Raw genomic sequence first — 23,346 nt, 5'->3', positions numbered from 1 at the left:
CAACATAGAAAACCATGGAAACTTTCAACTACGACTCGAGCACGACCCTGATGTCCAAACCTAGAAGGACAGCACAAAAAAAACAAAACAGATGCCAGCCTCATGACCATAGGACGCAAAACCCTTACATAAAACGTGCAAATCAAATTCACTGAAGTAGCTGGGTGCACTGGCGCGTACCCATGGTCTCAGCTACTTGGAAGGCAGAGGCGGGAGGATCACTCGAGGCCAGAAGTTCAAGATCCACTTGGCAAACCCATAACAAAACCCATCTCTACAAAACTTTAAACGAAAAATTACCCATGTATTAAAATAGTTGTTCATTCTGGTGCCTTCACTGCTGCAGCTCAGCAGACCGGCCGAGGGAAGGCTGACGCCCCCACTCCACCTTTCGGCTCTGTCTGGGCCCTCGATAGGTTGGATGATCCCACCCGTGCTGGGGACAGCGTTGGCTTTCCTGGGTCCACCAAATCTAGTGCTGACCCATCAGTACCCTCACAGATGCAGCCAGAAACACATTTAACCAGCTAGCGGGCATCCTGCGGCCCAGTCAACTGACATATAAAATTAACCATCACTGGGGGCTCCACTGCACAGGCCTCATGTGATGACTTCTGGGGGTTTCCATAAAGCAGAGCCTGGGACAAGGCCTTGGAAGTATTCTTTGGGGGGTGGTCTATCGAGGTAGGAGTGTGGGGGTGGGGAGTGTGAGTCAGGCTGGGAGGAAGCGTCAGGAAGGGTGAGCACAGAGCTGTGGGCTGCAGGTGGGGCTGGGGCTTATTGCTGCTGGGACCCTCAAGGAACCAGGCCCAGAGGCTGGGGCGGCCCCTCCTGTGAGGACTAAGCCCCAAGGCAGAGAGCCCTGGACAGTTAGGCCCGGCTGTGGGGCCTTGCCTGGGCACAGCCGTGGCTGCCTCTGCTGCTGATCCAGCCACAGTTCACGAGATTCTCTTCTCCCAGGTGGATGCCTCCCTGAATCCGGTTACCTATAGAGAAACGGGAAGCGGCAGCTCACAGCATCTCCCCAGCTGGCCACGTGCAGGGCTTCTGAGAGCTGCATGGTTCTGTGAGATGGCTCAGGTGTCTCTGGGACAGTGTCCCCTTGCTGGTAACATCTCCACCTGTCCCCAGCATTGAGATTATGGAGCAAGAGACAATGGCAGGGAGCAAGTACCCCAGGAAGCAGACCTGGGTCCAAGTCTCGAGTCTCCAGCCTCCACCCAGCGACCCTCACAAGGGCGGCGTCAGCAGCATCAGTGATGTTCTTGGTGCAGTCGCCTGAATCGGCCAAGCTCCGATTCCACGTGTGTAATGGGCGTGGCATTCCTCCCGTACTGCTGGTCTGCGGGAGCACCTGGGGATTAAACAAGGTTACGAGGCCCTGACGTCAGCAGGCAGGCAGTAAGGGATTGCTGCCACTTTGGTTGTGCATGGCATTCCAGCCTCAAAAGTAAAGGGCTGGGGTGAGGGGCAAGAGGGGAGACTGTGGAATCTCCACCAAATTTTCTCCTGTTCCCAGATTGAACGTTTAGTTTGCAGAGGCTCTACATCATCAAACACAGTCACGAGTCGCTTAGGCACGGGGATCGAGGAGTGCAGCACTGGGTGGTTTGGTCCCTGTGCACACATCACAGAGTGCACACGTTACAGAGTGCACGCACACACACCTAGGTGGGAAAGCCTGTGTGCTCAGGGTGCCTGATGGAGGCGATCACTCTGGGCTGCAAATTTTACAGCATGTTACTGTGTGGGAACTGCAGGTAACTGGAACGCAGTAGCCAGGATTTGTGCATCCGGACACAGAGAAGGTACCGTAAACCTACGGTATTAGAACCTTATGGAACCACCATTGTGCATGTGGTCAGTCCATTAAAATCTTATGTGGTGCATGACTGTTTACCTTTCTAGATCATTACAGACTATTTTCTGATTCATTTTTCCACGTGATTAATCTAAAGCCCAAATTGAGGATTTCAGTGGGATTTAATGCGCTTTCCAGATCCCTTGGGAAATATGGAACATTTACCGCCCACAGCTTCCCAGGGTGCAGCACAGCTCCGTCTCCCCTGCACATCACGTGTAACAGACCCCAGACCTCATTTCCTGTGTGACCAAACTTGCCCAGCCCAGCAACAGCCCCTCACCCCTGTCACGCCTGCGGTGAAATGCCGATGTCGATTCCCAGAGTAAGCTGCAGGTGCCAGCGTCATGGACACAGGTGGCCTGAGAAATGTGGGTGCCTTTTCCCCTCCTGAGGCTCTCCTTTAGGGGCAGAGCCCACTGGACGCTTTTTTTTTTTTTTTTTTGACAGACGAGCTCTCACTATGTTGTCCAGGCTGGTCTTGAAGTCCTGGGTTCAAGTGATCCTCCCACCTTGGCCTCCCAAGGCACTAGGATTACAGGCAGGAACTGTTGTGCCAGCATTATCTTGAAAGGCAAACACTCTACTATCTCTGTACAAACCCAGAACAGGGCTGGGCAGGCAGGGGCCCACCTGCTTCTACCTTTCTGCTCGCCTTGCCCTCCATGGGCAATCTGTACCCACAAAGGGGGGCTTTGCTCTCGGGGTCTGCTCTGGGGTTTCCCGGACATTTTATTGATGGCTTCATCCTAGGACATGTGCCCTGGAAGCCGGCATGGTCCTGGGAACGTGCCATAGGTCAGCCTGCTCTCCATCATCAATCTGAACAGGTCCCTTCCCAATTCCTGATGGGGGAGTGAAAGAAAGATGAGAGCCCTCACCTCTCAGACAGAGGCCAGCCCCCACAGAGCCCCACCAGCCTTGTGGGGGAACCCCTCGCCACGGCGGGCAGATCACGAGGTCAGGAGATTGAGACCATCCTGGCTAACACGATGAAACCCCGTCTCTACTAAAAAAATACAAAAAACTAGCCGGGCGAGGTGGCAGGCGCCTGTAGTCCCAGCTACTTGGGAGGCTGAGGCAGGAGAATGGCATGAACCCGGGGGTGGAGCTTGCAGTGAGCTGAGATCCGGTCACTGCACTCCAGCCTGGACGACAGAGACAGAGCGAGTCCGTCTCAAATAAAAAAAAAAAAAAGACAAGGAAAACCCCTCACCACCCACAGGGCACAGGTGGCCTCCCACCACCGCCATCGAATCAGGCCCAGAGTCTGACCCAGGACCCTCTCCCCTGCAGCCCCTGACCTCCTCTCTGCTTCCCATTCCTCCTCGGCTGAAATCTCAGCCCCTGAACCAAGCCCTGCCTGACCCTGCCTGGGTCAAACCCTACTCTGGCCTGGGCTCCAAACGCCGGGAGTCCCTCTGAGCACTTCCCGTCTGGAAACATCAGCAGGGTCACACTCATTCCTGGGGCAGGGGACGTGCAGCCCCTGACTCTGGGTGGCTCAGTTCTGTGCCCACCCCGTGCCCAGCCTGATACACAACCGTTTCTCCTTTGCAGATGTGTTACAGGACCCTGACACCCAAAGGCAGCCGTCAGGTCAGGGTGTCTGCACTACAGTCCCTTCTGTGGTCGCTAGAAATATGTTATAGGAATGAGGTTTGGCTCCAGACCCCAAGAGAGGGCTCTTGGCTCTTGTGCAAGAAAGAATTCAGGGCAAGTCCACAGCGCAAAGCAATAGCAAGTTTATTGCAAAAGTAAAGTAGTGAAAGAACAGCTACTCCATAGAAGAGCAGGGCGTTCTGAAAGTAAGAGGGGGAACACGCCCACCGTAGGTACAATGCTGGTATATATGGGGAGGTGTGCCTGGCTGCAAGGGTTTCTTTTCCGCCTTCCCCTTCCCCTTCCCCTCCCTTCTCTTCTTTGTTTCTTTTTTTTTTTTTTTTTTTTTTTTTTTGAGACAGAGTCTCGCTCTGTCGCCCAGGCTGGAATACAGTGCTGTGATCTCAGCTCACTGCAACTTCTCTGCCTCCCGGGTTCAAGCGCTTCTCATGTCTCAGCCTCCCGAATAGCTGGGAATACAGGCACCCGCCACCACGCCCAGCTAATTTTTGTATTTTTAGTAGATACGGGGTTTCACCATGTTGGCCAAGTTGGTCTCAAACTCCTGACCTCAGGTGATCCACCCACCTCAGCCTCCCAAAGTGCTGGGATTACAGGCGTGAGCCACTGCACCCAACCTTTTTTGTTAATTACTATATTTTGAAAGAATCGATATTATTGTCTTTAAAGCAAAATTAGGAATGCCTTTGTTCTCCAGATATCGGGCCATCTGGACACTCCCAAGTCTGAGTCTGTTTAGTAAACATTACCAATCTGTTCCCTTAACCGTAAACATCTAGAGGCCAGGAATGCCGGACTTTCTGAGAATGCGGCCCATCAAGCCCCAGACCCTACTCAAGACGGAGTCGCTCTGGTTCGAACGCCTCGGACAGATGTGTCGAATGCATGGATGAAATTCTGCCAAGATTTTTTCACAAATGTGCAACCTCTCCAACCCCTTTCCTCCAGAGTCTGCATTTCATCTCCATTCTGTCTGGCTTCTGTGGACGCAGGAGGGCTGTTCCCGCCAGCTCAGGAGAGAGGCTGGGAGGAGTGGACGGGGTGGGGGAGGGGGTCCCCCACGCCTCTCTGGGCTCAGGGTCCCATCTGGTCCTCATAGGGCTGAGGCTTCCCATCTGAGGTCCCCTGCGGTGCCTCCAACAAGCAAAGTGGAAACAACCGCTAGGCGCCACCCAGGCCCCGGGTGAGGGCGGGACCACGGACCCCAAGACTCCTCCCCGCAGAGACTCCGCAGGGTCCGCCTGCTCTTCCACACCCAGCAAACGGAGCGGGGGCGGGGCCGGGCTTCCAAAAGTCCCTGTGGCCAGGAAGGAAGGGCGTGTCCTGGGCCGGTGCGCCGTGGCTGGGCCCCCGGGATTCTCTGCGTCCGGCAGCACTGCAGGGTTCTCCACAGCCGTGCCCCGTGCTCTGGCCCTGGCAGCCTGCAGGCGGCGGCGGTGGCGGATAAGCTGGCAGGAGGGCAGGCGGGCGTGGCCTGGCCCTGGAGCCCTGGGCGTCCACCCGGCGCCTGCCACGGCTCCTGCACGTGGACTTGGCCACAAGCACCTGAAGATGCACCTGCGCGTCGGGCCTGCCTGGACCCCACACCTGTCTCCTGCGGCCCCGACCCCGGCCGCGCTCAGGGCCCTGGGCTGGTCTGCGCCCTCCGCGCGGCCAGAGGGAGAGCAGCACCGCCCTCAGCCGGGAACACGCAGGGTCCCTCCCGGGGCCTCCCCCGGCCCTCGCTCCCCTCCCGGGTTTGCCTGACTTGCCTGCGGAAGCCTGGAACGCCACCTCCTGGGTTCCAGCGATTCTCCTGCCTCAGCCTCCGGAGTAGCTGGGACTCCAGGCGCCCGCCACGCCCGGCTAATTTTTGTATTTTTAGTAGAGCCGGGGAGTTTCCTCCTGGGCCCCGGCAGGGCCTGGTGGTCTGAGCGGGCTTGTGGTGGAGGGGAGGGCGTGTCTCCTGTGTGCAGACGGTGGCAGGCTCCCGAGGATGGCTGTGTCCACACCCCGCATCGGCACACACGCCCCACTCCCCTCTGCCCGGGACACCAAGCGCGGGGCCTGGCGGGGGCCTCGCGCCACGGCTGAGAGGCGGACGACCCTTCCCAAGAGCGGCGGGTCTGAATTCCACCGCCCCTGGCGCTGAGCCCGGGAGCCGCCTGCCGAGCACAGCGGCAGCTGTAATTCACCAGCACCGATGAAAACCCCAGGGGCGAAAGACTCAGGTGTAAAGTTAAAATTCCAAAGGCAGGCCGGGCGCAGTGGCTCATGCCTGTAATCCCAGCACTTTGGGAGGCTGAGTCGGGTGGATCACCTGAGGTCAGGAGTTCAAGACCAGCCTGGCCAACATGGTGAAACCCCGTCTCTACCAAAAATACAAAAATTAGCCAGGCATGGTGGTGGGCGCCTGTAGTCCCAGCTACTTGGGAAACTGAGGCAGGAGAATCGCTTGAAGCTGGGAGGCAGAGGTTGCAGTGAGCCAAGATGGAGCCACTGCACTCTAGCCTGGGCGACAGAGCGAGACTCCATCTCAAAAAAAAAAAAAAAGTATCAACGGTGAAATTATCAATGATGAGAGTATCCATGATGAAATGATCGATGATGGGGGAACCCCAGGAACCCCTCTGCCTCCACCATAAATGAAGCCTCAAGCAAAACCCGGCTGTGTGCAGGACTGTCTGGCGCCTTTGGAAGAGCCCAGGTCTGGGCACAGCTGCCCGCTCAGGCCAGAGGGAGGCCTGCCATGCCCCAGGAAGGCACTGGCTTGGAGTTTTTCTTCATTGTCAAGAATCATGATGACGAATTAGAATTAGTGAGTTTGGCACGAATGAGATGCTTCCTCCAGGACGTTACTGGAGGGCGCTGCTAGCTGGCATCCCGGCCTGGAGGCGCTTCCCCTCTCATTCTTCTCAGGAGTGAGTCCTGGCTGAGGACTGCTCCCAGGGCAGGTCTCTGGGCTTCAGGAGCTTAGTCCTGAGCCGCAGGGCGTGGTGGCTGGTCTGCAACAGGCTTTCCCCGCCGTGGATGTGTGGACACTCCGGAGGCCTGGAATTTCAGCAACATCAGCCAACGGCCACAGGGACAACCACAGTAAAGCCAGTCTGCTGGGAAAAAAGCAACAGACTTTGAGCTAAAATCACCTCAGGAACTTCCTGTCTACCTGGACACCTGTCTACAGGGCCTGAAAGAGGAACTGACACTTTCTCCTCCTGCGGGGCCGCGTCAGGAAGGAGCCTCTCTGGCAGGGGCTGCCCCGGCCCACCCGGACTCCGCTCAGAGCCTGGGCCCTCGGTTCCCGTGAAGCTCTGAGGGCAGGTTGGCAGTCACAGCACTGGGCCAGGACCCAAGATGGGGCAGGCTAGGCCCTCCACCAAGGGCCCAGTCCCTCTATGCAAATGCAGGTAGCGCCTGTGTGAGGCCAGGGGCCCCTGGGAGAATGCAGTGAGGAAGGGCGGGTAGATGTGCTTGGACCGAGACAGAAAGCTCCAGGGTGGCCCTTGCCATGAGCGTGGGCACGACCCTCCTCCTCTTCCTCCTTTTCCTCCTCCTCCTCTTTCTTTTCCTTCTCTTCCAGGCGCTTCCCCTGCAGCTGCAGTGGGAGGAGTTTCCAGATGCTGAAATGTGCTCCTGGGGCAGCAGCCCCCTGCCTGCTGGAGTCTCTCCTGGACTCCGCTGCTGGGCTGTGCACATGGCACCCATTTTAGAGCACAGCCGGTGGGGAGGCCACAGAGGGGAATCCTCTTGTGGCAATGGGGATAAAGGTCCTGTCTGCCAGCGGGGGGCAACCCCATCCCGTGTGGCCTAAGGCAAAACTTGGAATCCACATTGCTTGATTTTGGGATGGTGTTCTGCACCATCCCAAACAGGCACCTCCAGAATTCCCTCCCCAGCAGGCCGGTTACTTCGAGGCTGGAACTCACTCCTGGCTAAAGATTCACTGCAAGATTGACTGCGATTGATCTGTAATCTGGGGGCGACCTGCGATGGCGCAGCCCCTTCCCCAGATGTGTTTGTGGTGGAAGTTATCCAAGTGACACAGCACCAAAGTATATGATCGGTGGCAAATCCGTACAGGTCTCGCCTCCTCAGAAGAAAGAATTCGACCAAGGAGCAGAAAGCAGAAGGAGAGACTGAGCAAGTTTTAGAGCAGGAGTGACATTTATTAAAAAGCTTCAGAGCAGGAATGGAAGGAAGGAAAGGACACTTGGAAGGGGGCCGAGCAGGTGACTTGAAGGACAAGTGTGTGGTTTGATCTTCGACTTGGGTGTATACGTTGGCACGCGTCCGGGGTCTGACATGCCTTCTCCCCTGATTCTTCCCTTGGGCTGGGCTGTCCACACGTGCGGCGGCTGCCAGCACTCGGGAGGAGCATGCGCTGTGTGTTTACTGGAGCTGTGCACCTGCTCACCTGAGGCGTTGTTCCCTTACCTGTCAATGTCCCTAGGAGGCCATAGGCCAGTTACACTCCACAGTTTTGCCTTTTAATCCACATGCTTGAGCCCACTCACCCAGTGCCGGAGGTCTTATGGGGAAGCTGCTGATCACCAGTTTCAGGATTTTTCTGTCTGTTGGGAGACTGCCTTTCCCTGGCATTGGCTGTGACCGATTATTATCTTAGAGAGACAGTTAACAGCCACCTGACCAACCCTGATGGTTGCCTGACATTCCTGGTTGGGAGGGCCCTCTCCTGCCCTGCTCACGTCTGACCAGCTGCCTAGTGTAACAGATGGAACAATAACGCAAGAGAAGCCATCAGAGCAGGTCACCTGGCACCTCCTAGCCCCTGCCTCTCCTGTATTCCAGACCCCCTCTACGCGTCCCTCTACAAATTGAAGAGTGGCCATTTTTGGAAGGGATTCCGGTCAATCTCCCCCTTGCTAGCACGGAGAATAAAACTCACTCTCTTTTTTTTTGTTTTGTTTTTTGAGGCAGAGTCTCACTCTGTCGCCCCGGCTGGAGTGCAGTGGCGCGATCTTGGCTCACTGCACACTCTGCCTCCCGGATTCACGCCATTCTCCTGCCTCAGCCTCCCGAGTAGCTGGGACTACAGGCGCCCACCACCAGGCCCAGCTAAGATTTTTGTATTTTTAGTACAGACGGGGTTTCACCCTGTTAGTCAGGATGGTCTCGATTGCCTGACTTCGTGATCCGCCCGCCTTGGCCTCCCAAAGTGCTGGGATTACAGGCGTGAGCCACTGCGCCCAGCAGCTCACTCTCTTACTGTCACACCCCACCTTTGTCATCGTGGCTTCTTTTTAAGCGGCAAACAGCCGGACCTTTGCCGTTTACAGCCACAACCTTCCCTTTCAGAGTTGAGGCACAGATGGCCAGCCCTGATATTAAAATCGGGATCCTAAGATGGACGGAACACACTCTGTGTGGCAATAAGACACCAAATTCCAGCCTGACTCTGGTATAGCATCGCCAGACTCTGAAGGAAATTAGAATATTTTGCCTCAAAATGTATTTCTTTGACATATTTTGAAATGGCCCCCCAGAGCCGTCCTTTCTCAGGGAAATTAGCACCTGTAGAGAATCTCCATGAATGCAGCCAGGACTGCCCCTTCTAGGACTTTCCAGACCTAGGAGAGATTAACTGAGAGCCTGACATCTTTAAGGTCTGAAAAGAGACATTTGCCATCTATTCTCTCTGAGGGATGCAACCTACAAGGCTTCATCTGCAAAACAATGGCCCAGCAGCCGCAGTGTGACCAGGCCACCTCTGTAGCAAAGTCTGGGCCACCCTCATGCTGGGACTGGCAGCTGCGGACAGGCACACAGGACCCGTCTGGAGAACCTGGACACTGCATCCCCCTTGGGGTCCCCCACACGCTGGTCCCTTCTCACTGCTGGAGGGCCAAGCACCTGGAGCTGTGCCGCCTGGCTCTCCCGATGCCCAGCTCCAAGCCTGTCCATCTACCCTGCCCTGCAAAGCCAGGTGTGCTTGACCAGCTGCTCCCTGCCAGGCAGTGCCCACAGGGGGGAAGGAGAATTCTGGAAGGGACGCAGGGGAGAGAAGGGACTGATGGCAGCGGCTGCACCCAGCCTGCCACTTCTCAGATGGGCCCTGCAGCACTTCTCAGACGGGCCCAGACAGCCACTGCACGCCGCCCTCCTCCCTCCACAGCCCTGGGGCCCCGGGCCCCGGGAGTCCGAGCTCCTCCCGGCTCTGGGTGTTGAGCAGGGCAGCCTCTGCCTCTGGGTTCTGCCATTCGGTCACCGAGTTAGCCCTTTACACCTGGCCAACCCTTCTCTATGCTGATTTAGCGATTCTACCAGGTTCTCTCTGCCCAAGTCGCTGGTGGTGCTTCCTGCAGGACTCAGGCCAGACCTCGAGGCCACACGGGCAGCCGTTCCCCACCGCCCTCCAACTCCAGTGCGTCTGAGGCCGTCTGGGTTACTGGAGATGGCCCGTGGTGCTGGAGCAGAGGGATTGGCAGTGCTGTCCTGAGGCAGGCACAGGTGGGGGCCCTGAGGAACAGACACGCCCAGTGCCCACAGTGTCAGAGGTTCATCTGCTTAATCTGGCCAATTGTGGTTCATATACAAAGTAAAACAAGAGGAACAAATCCACACAAACATGCTGGAAATGTGAGATAAAGCCTCTGGAGAGAGGTGTAGTGATGAAGGCAGTTAAGACGGCGCGGAAGTAATACACCGAGAATTCCCGTTAAAAAATTCCAGCCACCAACCAGAGAGAAACTGCGGGCCCTGGAGCTGTGGGCAGGGACCCTGAGCACCAGTCTGTTCTGCAGAAAGGGCAGCGGCTCAATGGCACCCTCTTGGAGAAAATTCCATGAACCAGATGCCTCCGGCCGGGCCAGCCCTGCCTCACGCAGGCAGCCTCCTCAGCAAAGACCACTCTCAAAAAAATTCTTTTCATTGTTTACTAAGTGCCACTACATGGAAGCTCAGAGAAATAGGATTTGTGGAAGAGAGTACTGAAGAATACTACTATTGGCTGTATTTTATGATTATCTCTAGTTAGAAATCGTTTCTTGGTATTCGAGGTTTAAAAGAACAAAACATCTGCAGCCTGATGGTGGGTTCAGTAACATTCTGTAGCTGGAGAGTGGAAAACCATCAGACCCAGTAAGTAGCAGCTGAGCTGGCAGCTCTGATGTTCATCTGTGACACGGGCTTTTATTCTGCGCAAGCGTCGGGCTCTGCCTGTACTGAGAGGTTCCACTGCGTCTTCGTTAAACCGGCTTTGAGGAGGAAGTGGAGATCCTGTTAGACCAGAGCCATCTCCATGCAGAGACAGCCCCAGAGGTGCCCCCACCCGTGTGGGAGGCGACTGCCCAGGCCCCAGGGGGTGACCAGCTGTTGCCAGTGGAATGGGTTGAGGGGACAGTCACTTCCAACTGGGGGCTTCTCCCCATCTGCTGGAGGGATGGGCTCCAAGAGCCCTGGGGAGGCAGAGCCACAGATGAGGGCCTGGAGTCTGGCTCTGGGATGTGAGCCACTGTGCGCGTCGGAGTCCATGTGTGTGAGCACCTGCGGGTGACAGACGTGCCGCCGAAGTCCATGTGGCTCACGGGCTGCTTCCATCCTTCCGGATGTGGCCGGCTCTGATTCAAAGGCCGTTTTGTGGGGGCTGTTCCCAGCGAATGCATGGGACCACAGGCTAAGAGGGGCAGCAGGCAGTCCACCCGGGGACCTGGGCTACCCCTGTCAAGCTCAAGCAGACACCTTTGTGTCACAATGAGGGCTCCCCCCAGAAGAGGTGGCTGCCCCAGGTCACTCTGGGCTCACAGTGGATGCACGGTGGCCAGCAGCTGCACGGTGGCCTTCGTGATGGACTCTGGGGCAGACAGGCTTCTGTAACATGGGCCTCACAGAGCTGGTCTGGAATGCTGGGGGCGTGCTGGGTACCTACTGGGTCCGCCTGTCGAGTGAGCACTGAGAACTGAACTGCCACAGCCACCGCCTGTGGCCTGCACACGGCGCCATCCAGCAGAGTGGAGACTGTAGGTGTGATGCCAGGCTGGCAGTCAGGGGAGCCCCAGGACAACCTGAGCAGGACAAGAGCTGCTCCTCACCCTCCTGCTGCCGCCTTAGAAGCTGTGTCTACCCCTGGCCCGAAGTCAGTGACAGGATGGAGTCGACATCCTGCCCGCTCTTCTGGCCTCCCTGCTTCACACCCAGGCCCAGACCTTGCCCTGCTGGGCAGGTCCACGGGACAGAGAGATGCCCCAAGACTCTGCTGCTCAGACTAAACCCTGTGTCCCGGAGGACTGAAGTGGCAGGAGCAACACAGAAGGGGGCCGGGGTGCGGGGCACTCCCTAAGAACCCAGCACAGAAGACAACCAGGGAAGGACGGGAGGGGAGCACGGAGCACGGGAGCCTCATGCAGGCGTGCGCTTCACACAGCGGGGCCAAGGTCACCCTTCTCGAAGGCAGCCCTGCTTTCTCCCAGCGCCCTCGACACCCAGTGCAAGTGGAGGGCATGCGGTGGGCAGGGCAGCTGTGGAGGCAGGAGACGGCCAAGACCTCCCCTGTGGGGCAGGCCTGTGGGTGGGGAGTTTTAGGACACAGCCTGGTCCGTTGTGACAGCCACAGGCATTTAGTCTGGAGACTGCCCAGGCGTCCCGTGATGGCTCAGAGGCCCACTTTACCCAAAAAAGCTGACCTGCCTCCCAGCATTCCAGGCAGTAATGTCGACACCACTGATATGAAACACAGAACACACAGCATATTAGACAAATGCAGATATTAAACTTTTATTGGAAACTGGTTAAAAATTAAGGCACTCCAAGCTTTATGGTTTCCTTGAGGTTACAGTTTTGTGGCTGCTCTTAGCGTATTTCAGAAAAAATCAGATGGACTAAGACCAACCTTATAGACGTAGTTTCTACACTGAACGCAAGGATTCACCCACTGTATTTAACAACCAAGCTCTACCTTCAGCTCAGCAGCCTACATTCAGGACACTGATTTTGCGTACACACTACTGTATTCATACAAAGTTCGTATTTAACAACCAAGCTCTACCTTCAGCTCAGCAGCCTACATTCAGGACGCTGATTTTGCGTACACACTACTGTATTCATACAAAGTTCGTATTTAACAACCAAGCTCTACCTTCAGCTCAGCAGCCTACATTCAGGACGCTGATTTTGCGTACATACTACTGTATTCATACAAAGTTCGTTCAAGTCTATTACTAAGTTTCTTTTATGAATAAACAATACAAAGTCCAATTTTGATGGCTGCTATAAAATACTTAGGAAACTCTGCAATACTTTACTACAAATACAAATGCCCAAGAGGTCAGAGAAATCAGCCTGAAGAACTGGGTGCAAGTTCTATTCTTTGTGAAAATTTCAGCATAGGAATGTTATTCCCAGTACAGATGTACACAGTCAAAAAGGCTTATCAAGCTGTTTGATGAGTTCTTAGTGTTCTGGATCACAGTGATCTGCCTGTGAACTTTAGTTCATGCTGAAGACAGTTTTCTCAGTTTTCATGACTGTGAAGTGTGAAATGGAATGCATCATTTATCTTAGGTGCTGTCGACCTACTTTCCCAAAGCAAACTGTTTTAAAATTCAAGGCAATCTGGAACGGGGACTATTTTCAAACTTCCTTAGGCAGCACTTTTCAGTGATTCCTCGCACGCTGCTCTCCCTGCCATGAAGCGCTTGGTCTACTTACTAAAGCCACGTATCCTGATTTTACAGAAACGTGGGGCAGGTCCAGCAGTGCCACTGGAGAGCTCCCAGAGAAGCCCACTCTGAAGGAAGGGCTCAGAACACCCTTGAGCCAGAGCAGCTGGAAGCTGGACTGGTCCCGTGAGGCAGAAGGAGCACTGGCGCCTGCTGGGTGGTGTGAGGAGAGCCCTCAGCTGGCTCTGGACACACCTGCTTCTGGGGCACACGGCCCAGAGCCAGGCCTGTGGATGGGCTTTCCTTTCTTCTTGGGGTGAACCCCGTCCCCACGATCCCTAAATGGCCACCCCCCAGACAGCCCGACAGGCAGGGAGAGGCTTGCAGGCACTGAGGATGCCAGCAGGGCTGGAGAAAGCTGCAGCGTCCTGCCCCGTCCTCCCAACACTGCTGGCACACGAGCAGGCAACCGGCGCTGCAGAGGCAGGCCAAACACCACATTTATAATTCAAGCTTCCAAGGGAAAAAGATTCTCATGTTCTAGTAAAGATACAAATTTTTAAAACTGTCCAAAAAGAGCCTGAATTTTTATATGAAAGTCTTCTGGTGAAATCTTTTAAGTAGGGAGGAAAATCCAGTAATTTTTTTTTTCTTTTTTTAAAGGTTTAGCTATTCCCCAATGCTATTTAATACAATTGAGGTTAGGAAGTAAGTCCTTATCAGACTGTGTACTGGAGCCCCGTGTCATCAGCAAAAGCCAAGTGAGTCAACAGGTGTGAAGACTCGATGCTGTCTGTGGTTTTATGGGGAAGGATGAGGGCTGGTCAGTTCTCCTCACGACAGAAGCCAGACTGGCTTCCCTCTGTTGCGTGTGAAGCTTGTCAGCAGACAGAGAGGAAGGCAGGGTTCTGCTGCTGCCCCGGGAGAATGACAGTCATAGCGCTAGGTGCCGTCAGGCGGCTTTGCGTGCAGTTAGCTTCTTACAAACTGAGAAGAGTATAAAAAACCCCAAACCCCAAAGATTTCTTATTTCAAGTGACTAAAGCTAGAAACAGAGATGAACAGGGAATAGAAGGTCACCAGTTTGCAGGATGAGAGGAGGACTGTCCTTCAGGGGCAGCTCTCCGGCCACCTGTCCTGGAAGGCTGGCAGGTTCACTGGTCAAGGTCAGGAGACCGCGAGGGCCACGTGGTCTCCCGGCTGGGCTGCGCTGCGGAGTATGCGCCTCACAGGAAGCGTCGGGACTGCCTGACGGCTGGAGTGCTTTAGTTGTTTTCAAATCTAGCATATGGGTTTTCTTCTTTAAACAGGCCTGAAAACAAAATCAACCTGAATCATAACTTTGTTCATTCAACCAGAAATAAAATCTTAAAAAGCCACACAGACTGACTAAGTTTTATAAGAAGATTTACTGAGGGTATAGCAACAACGGGTGTTGTAAGCAGGCTCTCATACTGTGCTTAACCTTTTTTGAAGTCAAACCATTTTAAACTTTGAAATAAAATTTACTAGAAACAAGAATTTTAACAGATCCTAAGAGATAAGCACTTATTTCCTGATGCTCGGCAAAGAAAAGAAATTTAAGGCAAATATTTCTTTCCACAGTGGTGGGTTAGTTCCACAGTGAATGGCTAGTATTAAACAAAATAACCTTACCTTGTGCTTATACTTGCTCTTAAACCTTTCGAATTAAGGCTACAGAAAGAACTAACACGACCCTCAATCTAACTCTCAAGTACTCGGACAGAACTGGGATAAAATGTGTATTTAACCATAAGAGTAAACCCTTGGTAGTTACCCAAGGACCAGGAGTTTTCCCTTCACACAGCAGACACACATGCACATACACACACTCTCTCCCCCTTTATTTTTTATTTGAGACGGAGTTTTGCTCTTGTTGCCCAGGATAGAGTGCAATGGTGCAGTCTTGGCTCATTGCAACCTCTGCCTCCTGGGTTCAAGGAACTCTCCTGCCTCAGCTTCCGGGTAGCTGGGACTACAGGCATCCACCACCACACTTAGCTAATTTTTGTATTTTTAGTAGAGACAGGGTTTCACCATGTTGGTCAGGCTGGTCTCGAACTCCCGACCTCAGGTGATCCGCCCACCTCGGTCTCCCTGTAATCCCTCCCTGCAGCTGGGATTACAGGCGTGAGCCACCACCCCGGCCTCTCTCTCCCTTTAAAAATCTGTATTGCACACTAAAATTATCTGCAGTGATTACAACAAAGCTACTCACTGCAGGTATTCTGGGGGCTGGGTGGAAGAGGAGGCAGGGAAGCAGAGGGATGGTAAGGAACGGCCTAGCCACATTTCTTTCTTGCCTGTCAAGGAGGGCCACAGGCATCAGGCTTTGGGAGATGAGGCTCAAAGTCGGTTTTGGGAAAGAGTCATCAGATACCAGCTGCAAGGAGACTGGTTAAGGTCTTATTGAAAAACCTGCTCCTGAGTCTACTTCCAGTTCAGAGGGAAAACCCAAAGCCAAAAGAAGGGTTTTGCGTGCGTGCTGGTATTTTATATAACTGCACCAGGTTGACTCACACACTTTCTCCCACTCTCCCATCAGGAATTCCTCGGAATTATTCTACCTAGCCGAGGCTTTCTAAAGCACAGGCCATTCAATGGGCTTTATTACAAACTGGCACAAAAAGCTAATTTCATCAATGCCATTAAAGGGCCAAATTAACCACTAAAATGGCAGGTGCAAGTCAATCAGGGCCCTGACACAGAAGACACCGCTCCACCAAGAACCTGGCCGGCCGCCCACAGCCTCACACCCGCTGGGAGCTGGGGCACAGTAAAGGTCGAGCAACTTTAAACACAGCTTGCACTTGGCGATAGCAGGTGCTGGGCTGTGTGTGTGTGTGTGTGTGTGTGTGTGTGTGTGTGTGTGTATCCACCTCATCTTTTATTTACATTAACGTTAGTCACTAGGTGCCAAAAAGCTCGTTCGACTCTTCCATTTCAAGGAAAGCATGCTGCCTTCAGCCAAGGCCTGCACAGACGCTGCTGGGCCCACGCTCCACGAACACAGGCATGCGCTCGCTGAGGAGGGCGACCCTGGTGCTGCTCCTTGTGACAGCTGCACGCAGGTACCCGGTCACCACCCACTCCAGACACACACCAGGAAACACAGCTGACGGAGGGGGCGGGGCAAGGACAAGGCAGCAGCGAACCCAGAAAGTCAGTGCCCAAGCACGAAGCACTCAGGAGACTGATGGGCGGGAACACGTAGGAAAAAGCCTCCATCAGCCGCTGGGCTCTCGAGGCCAGCAGCCACAGCAGCCTCACACCCCAAAGTCGACACTTTGAGACTGGCAGGACTCACCTGGCCTCAGGTCACAGCACAGTCACATGGAGGGGACTTTCCAAGGAGGCCAGAACTGACAGGAAGGGGACATCCCGGCCAGTGGGCAGAGCTACCCAGCGTTTACAGCCCAGGGCACCAGCAGCATGGGGCCTCTGCAGCCCCCATGAGAGGGAACCAAGCCTCTGGGGGCTACAACGCCAACCACCCACGCCTGACAGAGGCGCTGCTCACGGTGGCTGCTGGGCTTTGCAGTCCTGTCCCCTACCTGATGACAAAAACAACTGCAGTGATGTCACCATGCCCCCAGTGGGCGGGATCCTAAAATACCACAAATTTATGGTATTTCCTAATACAAACAGAAGACTCAGAACACCTGCATTAGTCAGAAAAGGCTCTGAAATTTTCCCATTAGGTTTAGCCTTTAATACACTGCTTCAAGGAAAGCACCATGGGCACAGAACGACAGATTCCTGAGGCCCACGGCTGCCGTGAACCCAGGACCTCACACCTCGCACAGGCGAGGAGTCAGTTCCCACCATGTCCATGACGTCACACAACCACAAACCCAGCGCGGGAGACGCTAGACTCTTCGCAGACTTTAATCAGTACAGAATTGGCCGGGCGCAGTGGCTCACGCCTGTAATCCCAGCACTTTGGGAGGCCGAGGCAGGCAGATCATGAGGTCAGGAGATTGAGACCATCCTGGCTAACACGGTGAAACCCCGTCTCTACTAAAAACACAAAAAATTAGTCGGGCGTCTGTAGTCCCAGCTACTTGGGTGGCTGAAGCAGGAGAATGGCGTGAACCCGGGAGGCAGAGCTTGCAGTGAGCCGAGATCGCGCCACTGCACTCCAGCCTCGGCAACAGAGCAAGACTCCGACTCAAAAAAAAAAGAAAAAATCAGTACAGAATCAATGAAGCGCAGCTGGGTGATGGTGTTCTCAGTGTTCAGCAGTGAATGTCACGTGATTTGGGGGAGCACAGATCATGTAATGCGTATTTCCGATTCACTCCAACTAAATAAAAGGTTTACACTTGGCAAATACATTCCTTCTGGCTCCTTCAAAGCTCCCCTCCAAAATCTCTCCAGACACAACCAAACAAGAACAGAACCCCCAGGCCGGGAAAGAGGGAGCAGGGCCAGTGCTGGGGAGTGCTTGGAAGGAGCGCCTGCCACACTCAGAAGATGGCAATGAGCACGAGCAACGCTCCCGTGGATGAGCGGCCACCCTGAAACAAAGACCAGAAAGCCGCAGCACCTCGGCTGCACAGGTGCACCCACGGGAAGCCGAACACGACAGCAGAACAGCTGCAGACTTCCAGCCCAGCAGTCTTGTGACTCGATAAGCAAACAGGTGTCTGAGAAACCAGACTTCATGAAGACGACTGGCTGAGATAAAAATATTCTTAGGAATGAGTTCACCACAGCACTGCTGGTGACAACCGCCAGCTGTTCCTCTCTGGAGAGACCTCCTTCTGTTCCAATGGGTGAACCCAGAGCCCAATCTCAGGCCCCACTGGCACTAACGAGGACCGAGACAGCGTGCCATCGCCTCCCAACCAGTCCAATGAGGACGCAGACAGCGTGCCATCGCCTCCCAACCAGTCAAAAAGGAGGCGTGACCAGTCCTTACCATATTTTTTTCTGATTTCATCATGTCTTGTCTTCATCTCTGCTCTCCTAAAACACAGAGGAACATTATGAGCACCAAGCTACAAGGCACAGCAGAACTGCTAGACACGCCCTTCCGGGTCCTTCAGTGGAGGCTCCAGGTTTCTTCTGGTGGCTTCCCTCCAGTTCCCAGAGTGAAACCAGGATGGGGACAAGCTTGGTCATCAGGCCACATACCCACCAGGACAGGCAAGGTGACAACGAACCCAGTCTTCGAAGGTTGTTCCAATGTATTATTCTATTCTTTTCAATAAAAGCAATTCAAATGCCCAATATCGTGATTTTTAAAAACCTTTTTTCATATGAAGAAAACACAGTAAAAATCATATACCAGGTTCTGAATGGTTAGGAAAATGCAGTTGTCAGCTTTTACTTAGTAGCATGTGACTTCAAGGTGACTACATGGAAAATATGTCCCGCCTCCACCCTCACCCGCCACCAACCTGACAGTTGGCCCCTCAGATCCTCTCCCTTGCCAGGTGTGGACGACACCACCTCCTCCCAGGGCTACCCGAGAGCCCCAGCACACACTCAGGAGAGTGCTGTGTCGCCAGGGAAAGGGTGACAGGAGAGCCGACCTGGCCACAGTCAGACACTGTCCCCTCTGAGCCTCAGCTTGCTCTTGGCAAATGCTGGGCCGGGACGAGCCGCCTTAGCAGCCGTCACACATTGGTGACACCGAGCGCAGACTCAGTCTTATCGCACTGATGGGAGGAGACCAGCGAGGAAGCCCGTGGAAGCAAGGTTCGCAGCCACTACTAGATTCCCACCACGGTCTCTCCCTCTCTACCACGCCCTAGAAGATCCCCTGGGCACTACACACATTCTTAATTTCTAAAAACTGAGGGAAACTCAGGACGTGTCCATGTGATTTCCATGGCCTGGCAGAGCTGAATCCCCTCGAAGTGACCTTCTTCCCAGCAGGCATCACTGCGACCTCACCGTTCCTCCTGCCGTATCCGCCTCTCCTCCCGCTCGCGCATGGCCTTCTCCTCGCTCCTGTCTGGCTTCCGGCTCCTCTTCCTCCTGCAGCAGCAGCAGCAGCAGATGGCAATGCCCAGGAGGAGGGCTCCTCCGACCACCGACATGGTGATGATCAACGCCTCAAAGTTCACTGGAGATTCAAGCACCTGGAGTTAGGGCCGCCCCAGACACATAACCGACCCAGCATCGCAGCCTTCCCTTGTCCCTGGGGAACAACCTCGGAACACAGGAGCTAAGGAGGAAAGCCGCCTCAGCCAGCAAGCTGGCTCCTGGGGTGTGGAGAGCCTGTGGCCCTGCCCCACCCCCCCCAGGGTCCCGCCCTCTCCGAGTCTCCTTTCAGCCACATGTTCCTATCTGTGACTTACAATTTATTAACAATTTATAATATTAACCACAATGAACTGCAGTGACAGGGTAGTCTGTCTCAGCTGAGTTTGAAAAGGTATTTCAAGCCTGAGAAAAGTTAACTAAACCAAAATTCCAAGCTACGTATTCAGACTCTCCTAAGACATTCTAAACTCATAGAAATGGAGGTTAAGCCTGATGCAGCTTTGTTTTTTGTTTAAACCACAGTCAAGAATATTACAATGGTTTACAAGAGAAATATTGTAAATTTTTATTTACAATAAATTTATGTAAAGGGCACATGCTGGCAGCCAGTTTCGTAAGGAATGACCGTGGAGGAGCGGATGAGGCCACGGAACAAGACGGGATCACCTTCAAATCGAATATTTTGGGGACCTTGGGGTTGAAGAACGGCTGACTAATCAGTCCCAAACCCTATTATGATTTCCTTAATCAGCCTTCGGAGACACATGCACATTTAAAACAGATTTTACTATTCTTTTAAACTTCTTTTAAAGATCTATATATTACAATCAGCCAAGATTTTTCCATTCAGTTCAAACCAGAGTCAATTAAAAAATACTGTAACACTACTTTTGCAAACATGTTTTCAATCATGCAGTTCAAACAGCCTTCTTGGCTGGACACAGTGGCTCACACCTATAATCCCAGCACTTTGGGAGGCCAAAACGGGAGGACAGCTTGAGTCCAGGAGTTCAACACCCGCCTGGCCAACAAAGTGAGACCCACCCCTGCCCATCTCTACAAAATTTTTTTTTTTTTTTTTTTTTTTTTTTTTTTTTTTTTTTTTTTGAGACGGAGTCTCGCTCTGCCGCCCAGGCTGGAGTGCAGTGGCCGGATCTCAGCTCACTGCAAGCTCCGCCTCCCGGGTTCACGCCATTCTCCGGCCTCAGCCTCCCGAGTAGCTGGGACTACAGGCGCCCGCCACCTCGCCCGGCTAGTTTTTTTTTTTTTGTATTTCTTAATAGAGACGGGGTTTCACCGTATTAGCCAGGATGGTCTCGATCTCCTGACCTCGTGATCCGCCCGTCTCGGCCTCCCAAAGTGCTGGGATTACAGGCTTGAGCCACCGCGCCCGGCCCAAAAATTTTTTAAAAACTAGCTGGGTGTGGTGCATGCACCTCTGGTCCCAGCGACACGGGAGGCTGAGGTGGGAGGATCGCTTGAGTTCGGGAGGTTGAGGCTGCAGTGAGCCATGCCTGCACTATTGCACTCCAGCTTGGGGAACATGGCAAGTCACCATCTCGAAAAAAACCAAAAACACCCACCCAGCCTCCTGAAGATGGCTTTACAAGCAAACTCCCCTGGGCAGTAGATTACCGCATGATTCACTGTTTTTAACTACAGTTAATAGCTGTGCCACCACCACAGGTGACAACCTCTGACCTCCAGGGGCTGGGAGTGAACACTTGCTGCACGCCTGGGCCCTGGCAAGAAGGCTGACAGCGAGGCCTCTGGGGCTCCCTCAGCCTCACCCCACTGCTGCCCTGGACCCTGAGATCCACTTCTAGTGGGTTACTCGTTCAACAGAATTCATTTCTTAGTTTATTAAAATAGTTTGAAAATCAGGAATAGGAGGTTACATCTGATCAAATGCCTTTTGAACTTTTAATCCTGTGTTTTTTCCTCCTCTGACCTGTTCTGGAAGTATGGAACTGCAAAAATTATAGTAATAGGGAGAACTACAGAGGAGATCTTCATTGGCAGAAGATGTCATTTTTTGACCGGAGAACTCCAGAAAAATCAACTAAAAAACCCAATGAGATCAACAAGATGGCTGGCCCTAAAACACATCTACCCCTCAGATAGCTTTTCTGATTAGCAGCTAAAACTAGTTAAAAAACAAACAGAAATCCTGTCACAATGGGAAACACACTTTGGGCTCCTTTTTGCTGACTCTACGGGGTAAAACCCATGAACTTGAACTCGAACCAAAGGACGCAGGAGAGGCCTGGCAAAGAGAGGCATCCTGCCTTGGGACCAACGGCCAATGCTGCAGACATCCCATTTTCCTCCAAGTGAGCACGTTTTTCAGGTCATTACAATTAAAGCTCCAAAATAATTTTGCCTAGAACTGGATAAAAATGGTTCTAAGGTCATTTGTAAGAATAAACAAGGACCTGTGGTGCGACACCTAAAACTGGTTATCATGTGCGCCATGGCATCTGGTGAAACCAGGAGGGCCCTGAAGGCCCAGTCACAACTTCTCCTCCCCACTCTGCTCCCGTGGACAAGGCTGGACAAGGTCTCAGCTCAGACAGCCTCTCCTCCTTTCGGCAGGGCCAGGCACACTTCCTGTTTCTCCTGGAGGAGCGGGTGTCAGTTCCCTCTCAGCCTCAGAATTAACCAAACAAGGTCATCGCACCCCACCCTCCTGTCACAACATGGCTGCCTCCCCGAGCCCTGTTCCCCTGCCTGACCCTGCGTGGCGTGCAGTGCCCTTTCCCCGCTGTGGCTGTGACTAGTCACCTGCTGTCGCTCTTGTGTGCAGGGCTGGACACTGTGTGTCCATCCACTTCTGCAGCCTAATGTGGGAATTTCATTTCACAAGAGAATTGTCAGAAACGCCCACCACTTGTAAAGGTGCTCAGCATGACCGGCCAGTCACTGCAGAAATGCAGATGAGAAGCACAAGACACCATGACATACCCACTAGATGGACTAAACTTAGGGTGACTGGTGACCCTAAACATTGGGAGGGATGTGGAGCAACCAAGTCCCACATTGCTTGGGGGAGGCCAAACTGGTACAGCCACTCCAAAAATGTTTGGCAGATGCACTAAGGCTAAACACAGATATGCGCTGTGACGCAGCAACTCCACTCCTACGCGCCTCCAAAAGTGAGCATCTGTGCCGGCGCCAACACAAGACGGCTCACAGCAGCACCAGAGGGACCCAGACGTCCCCGGGCGGCAGCACGAGAAGGACCCAGACGTCCCCGGGCGGCAGCGCCAGAGGGACCCAGACGTCCCCGGGCGGCAGCGTGGCTCAATAGCTGTAGAACACTGCACGAGACAGACAACTGGTGCAGGCAACTGACATGAATCTCGGGCACACGCTGAATAAAACATCCAATAAAGCACAGGATTTCCTCCACATAAAGGCTGGAACCAGCGACACTAATCTGTGGTGACGGGAAGTCCAGTCAGGGGCTCCTGTGGGGGTCCTGACAGGAACTGGGCCTTCTGAGAGTCCTGGAAGTCCTACCTACTTTGCTGTGAGTGGTGATCACCTGTATACGTATGCAAAAAAGCACTGAATATATGTACGCACACGTGTGTGCACTGTGTAGGCTATAAACCACAGTCCATGCAGAGGGAGACTTCAGATGTGTGCACTTCATCAGAAGCTATGTGCCACTAAAAACACCTCCAGAACAGGAGCTCCAAAGGGCAAGGCTCCCCAGGTCCAGGAGCTGTCTCTACAGAGTGGTCATTAAGGGAAGTTCCATGGAAGGGACGAGGCAAGGTGGAGGCAGGCATGACCAGGCCCTGGGCAGACATGACAGGAACACACAAGACATAATGGGCACATGAATGTTCACACACACACACACGCATCACACACAGTACACACATCACACATGAATGTGCACACACACCACCATCTCCCCTGCCAGACATCCCACACTACAACCACCACCACCTCGCAAACTTCTGAATTCTCTAGGGCCTCAACGCTGGCAACAAGTTGTTTCAGGTGGAGCCTGAGAGATTTTGAAATGGAAATCAATTAGAAGAGCGATAAATAAGACGTAAGTTGCAGAGGGACCCAAGATGCAAATAAACAAAAGGAATCATCCAAACACCTTAAGAAAACACTGCTCCTTTACAAAGCTTGGGAACCCTACGTATTACCCCAAAACCTGAAGCCTAAAAGATGAATAAATTCAACGACATAATAATGAGTTCCAGGTAACAAAACACACCACAAACT

The 23,346-nt window shown here is 53.5% G+C and overlaps 1 protein-coding gene across 5 annotated transcripts in view; it reads right to left on the bottom strand.

Annotated features, from left to right (window-relative positions):
- Positions 1–12,166: 12,166 nt before the first annotated feature.
- The window catches only part of PTTG1IP (PTTG1 interacting protein), a 28,037-nt gene continuing 16,857 nt past the window's right edge, over positions 12,167–23,346 (bottom strand). The window contains exons 4-6 of one of the 5 annotated variants that reach the window (XM_025378845.1): positions 19,003–19,174; positions 18,023–18,069; positions 12,167–14,389 (exon numbers count right to left, since the gene is read on the bottom strand). In XM_025378845.1, the coding sequence (XP_025234630.1) occupies positions 14,343–14,389; positions 18,023–18,069; positions 19,003–19,174 (266 nt within the window). In that variant the 3' untranslated portion in view covers positions 12,167–14,342. The remainder of the gene's footprint in view (positions 14,390–18,022; positions 18,070–19,002; positions 19,175–23,346) is intronic. The other 4 variants (XM_025378847.1, XM_025378849.1, XM_025378848.1 and 1 more) reach the window with 4 other exon arrangements.

This window comes from Theropithecus gelada, chromosome 3 (assembly GCF_003255815.1).
Source record: "Theropithecus gelada isolate Dixy chromosome 3, Tgel_1.0, whole genome shotgun sequence".
NCBI classification, from domain to species: domain Eukaryota; kingdom Metazoa; phylum Chordata; class Mammalia; order Primates; family Cercopithecidae; genus Theropithecus; species Theropithecus gelada.
The sequence above is the reverse complement of the archived record's forward strand: the minus strand, read 5'-3'. Positions and strand labels throughout refer to the sequence as shown.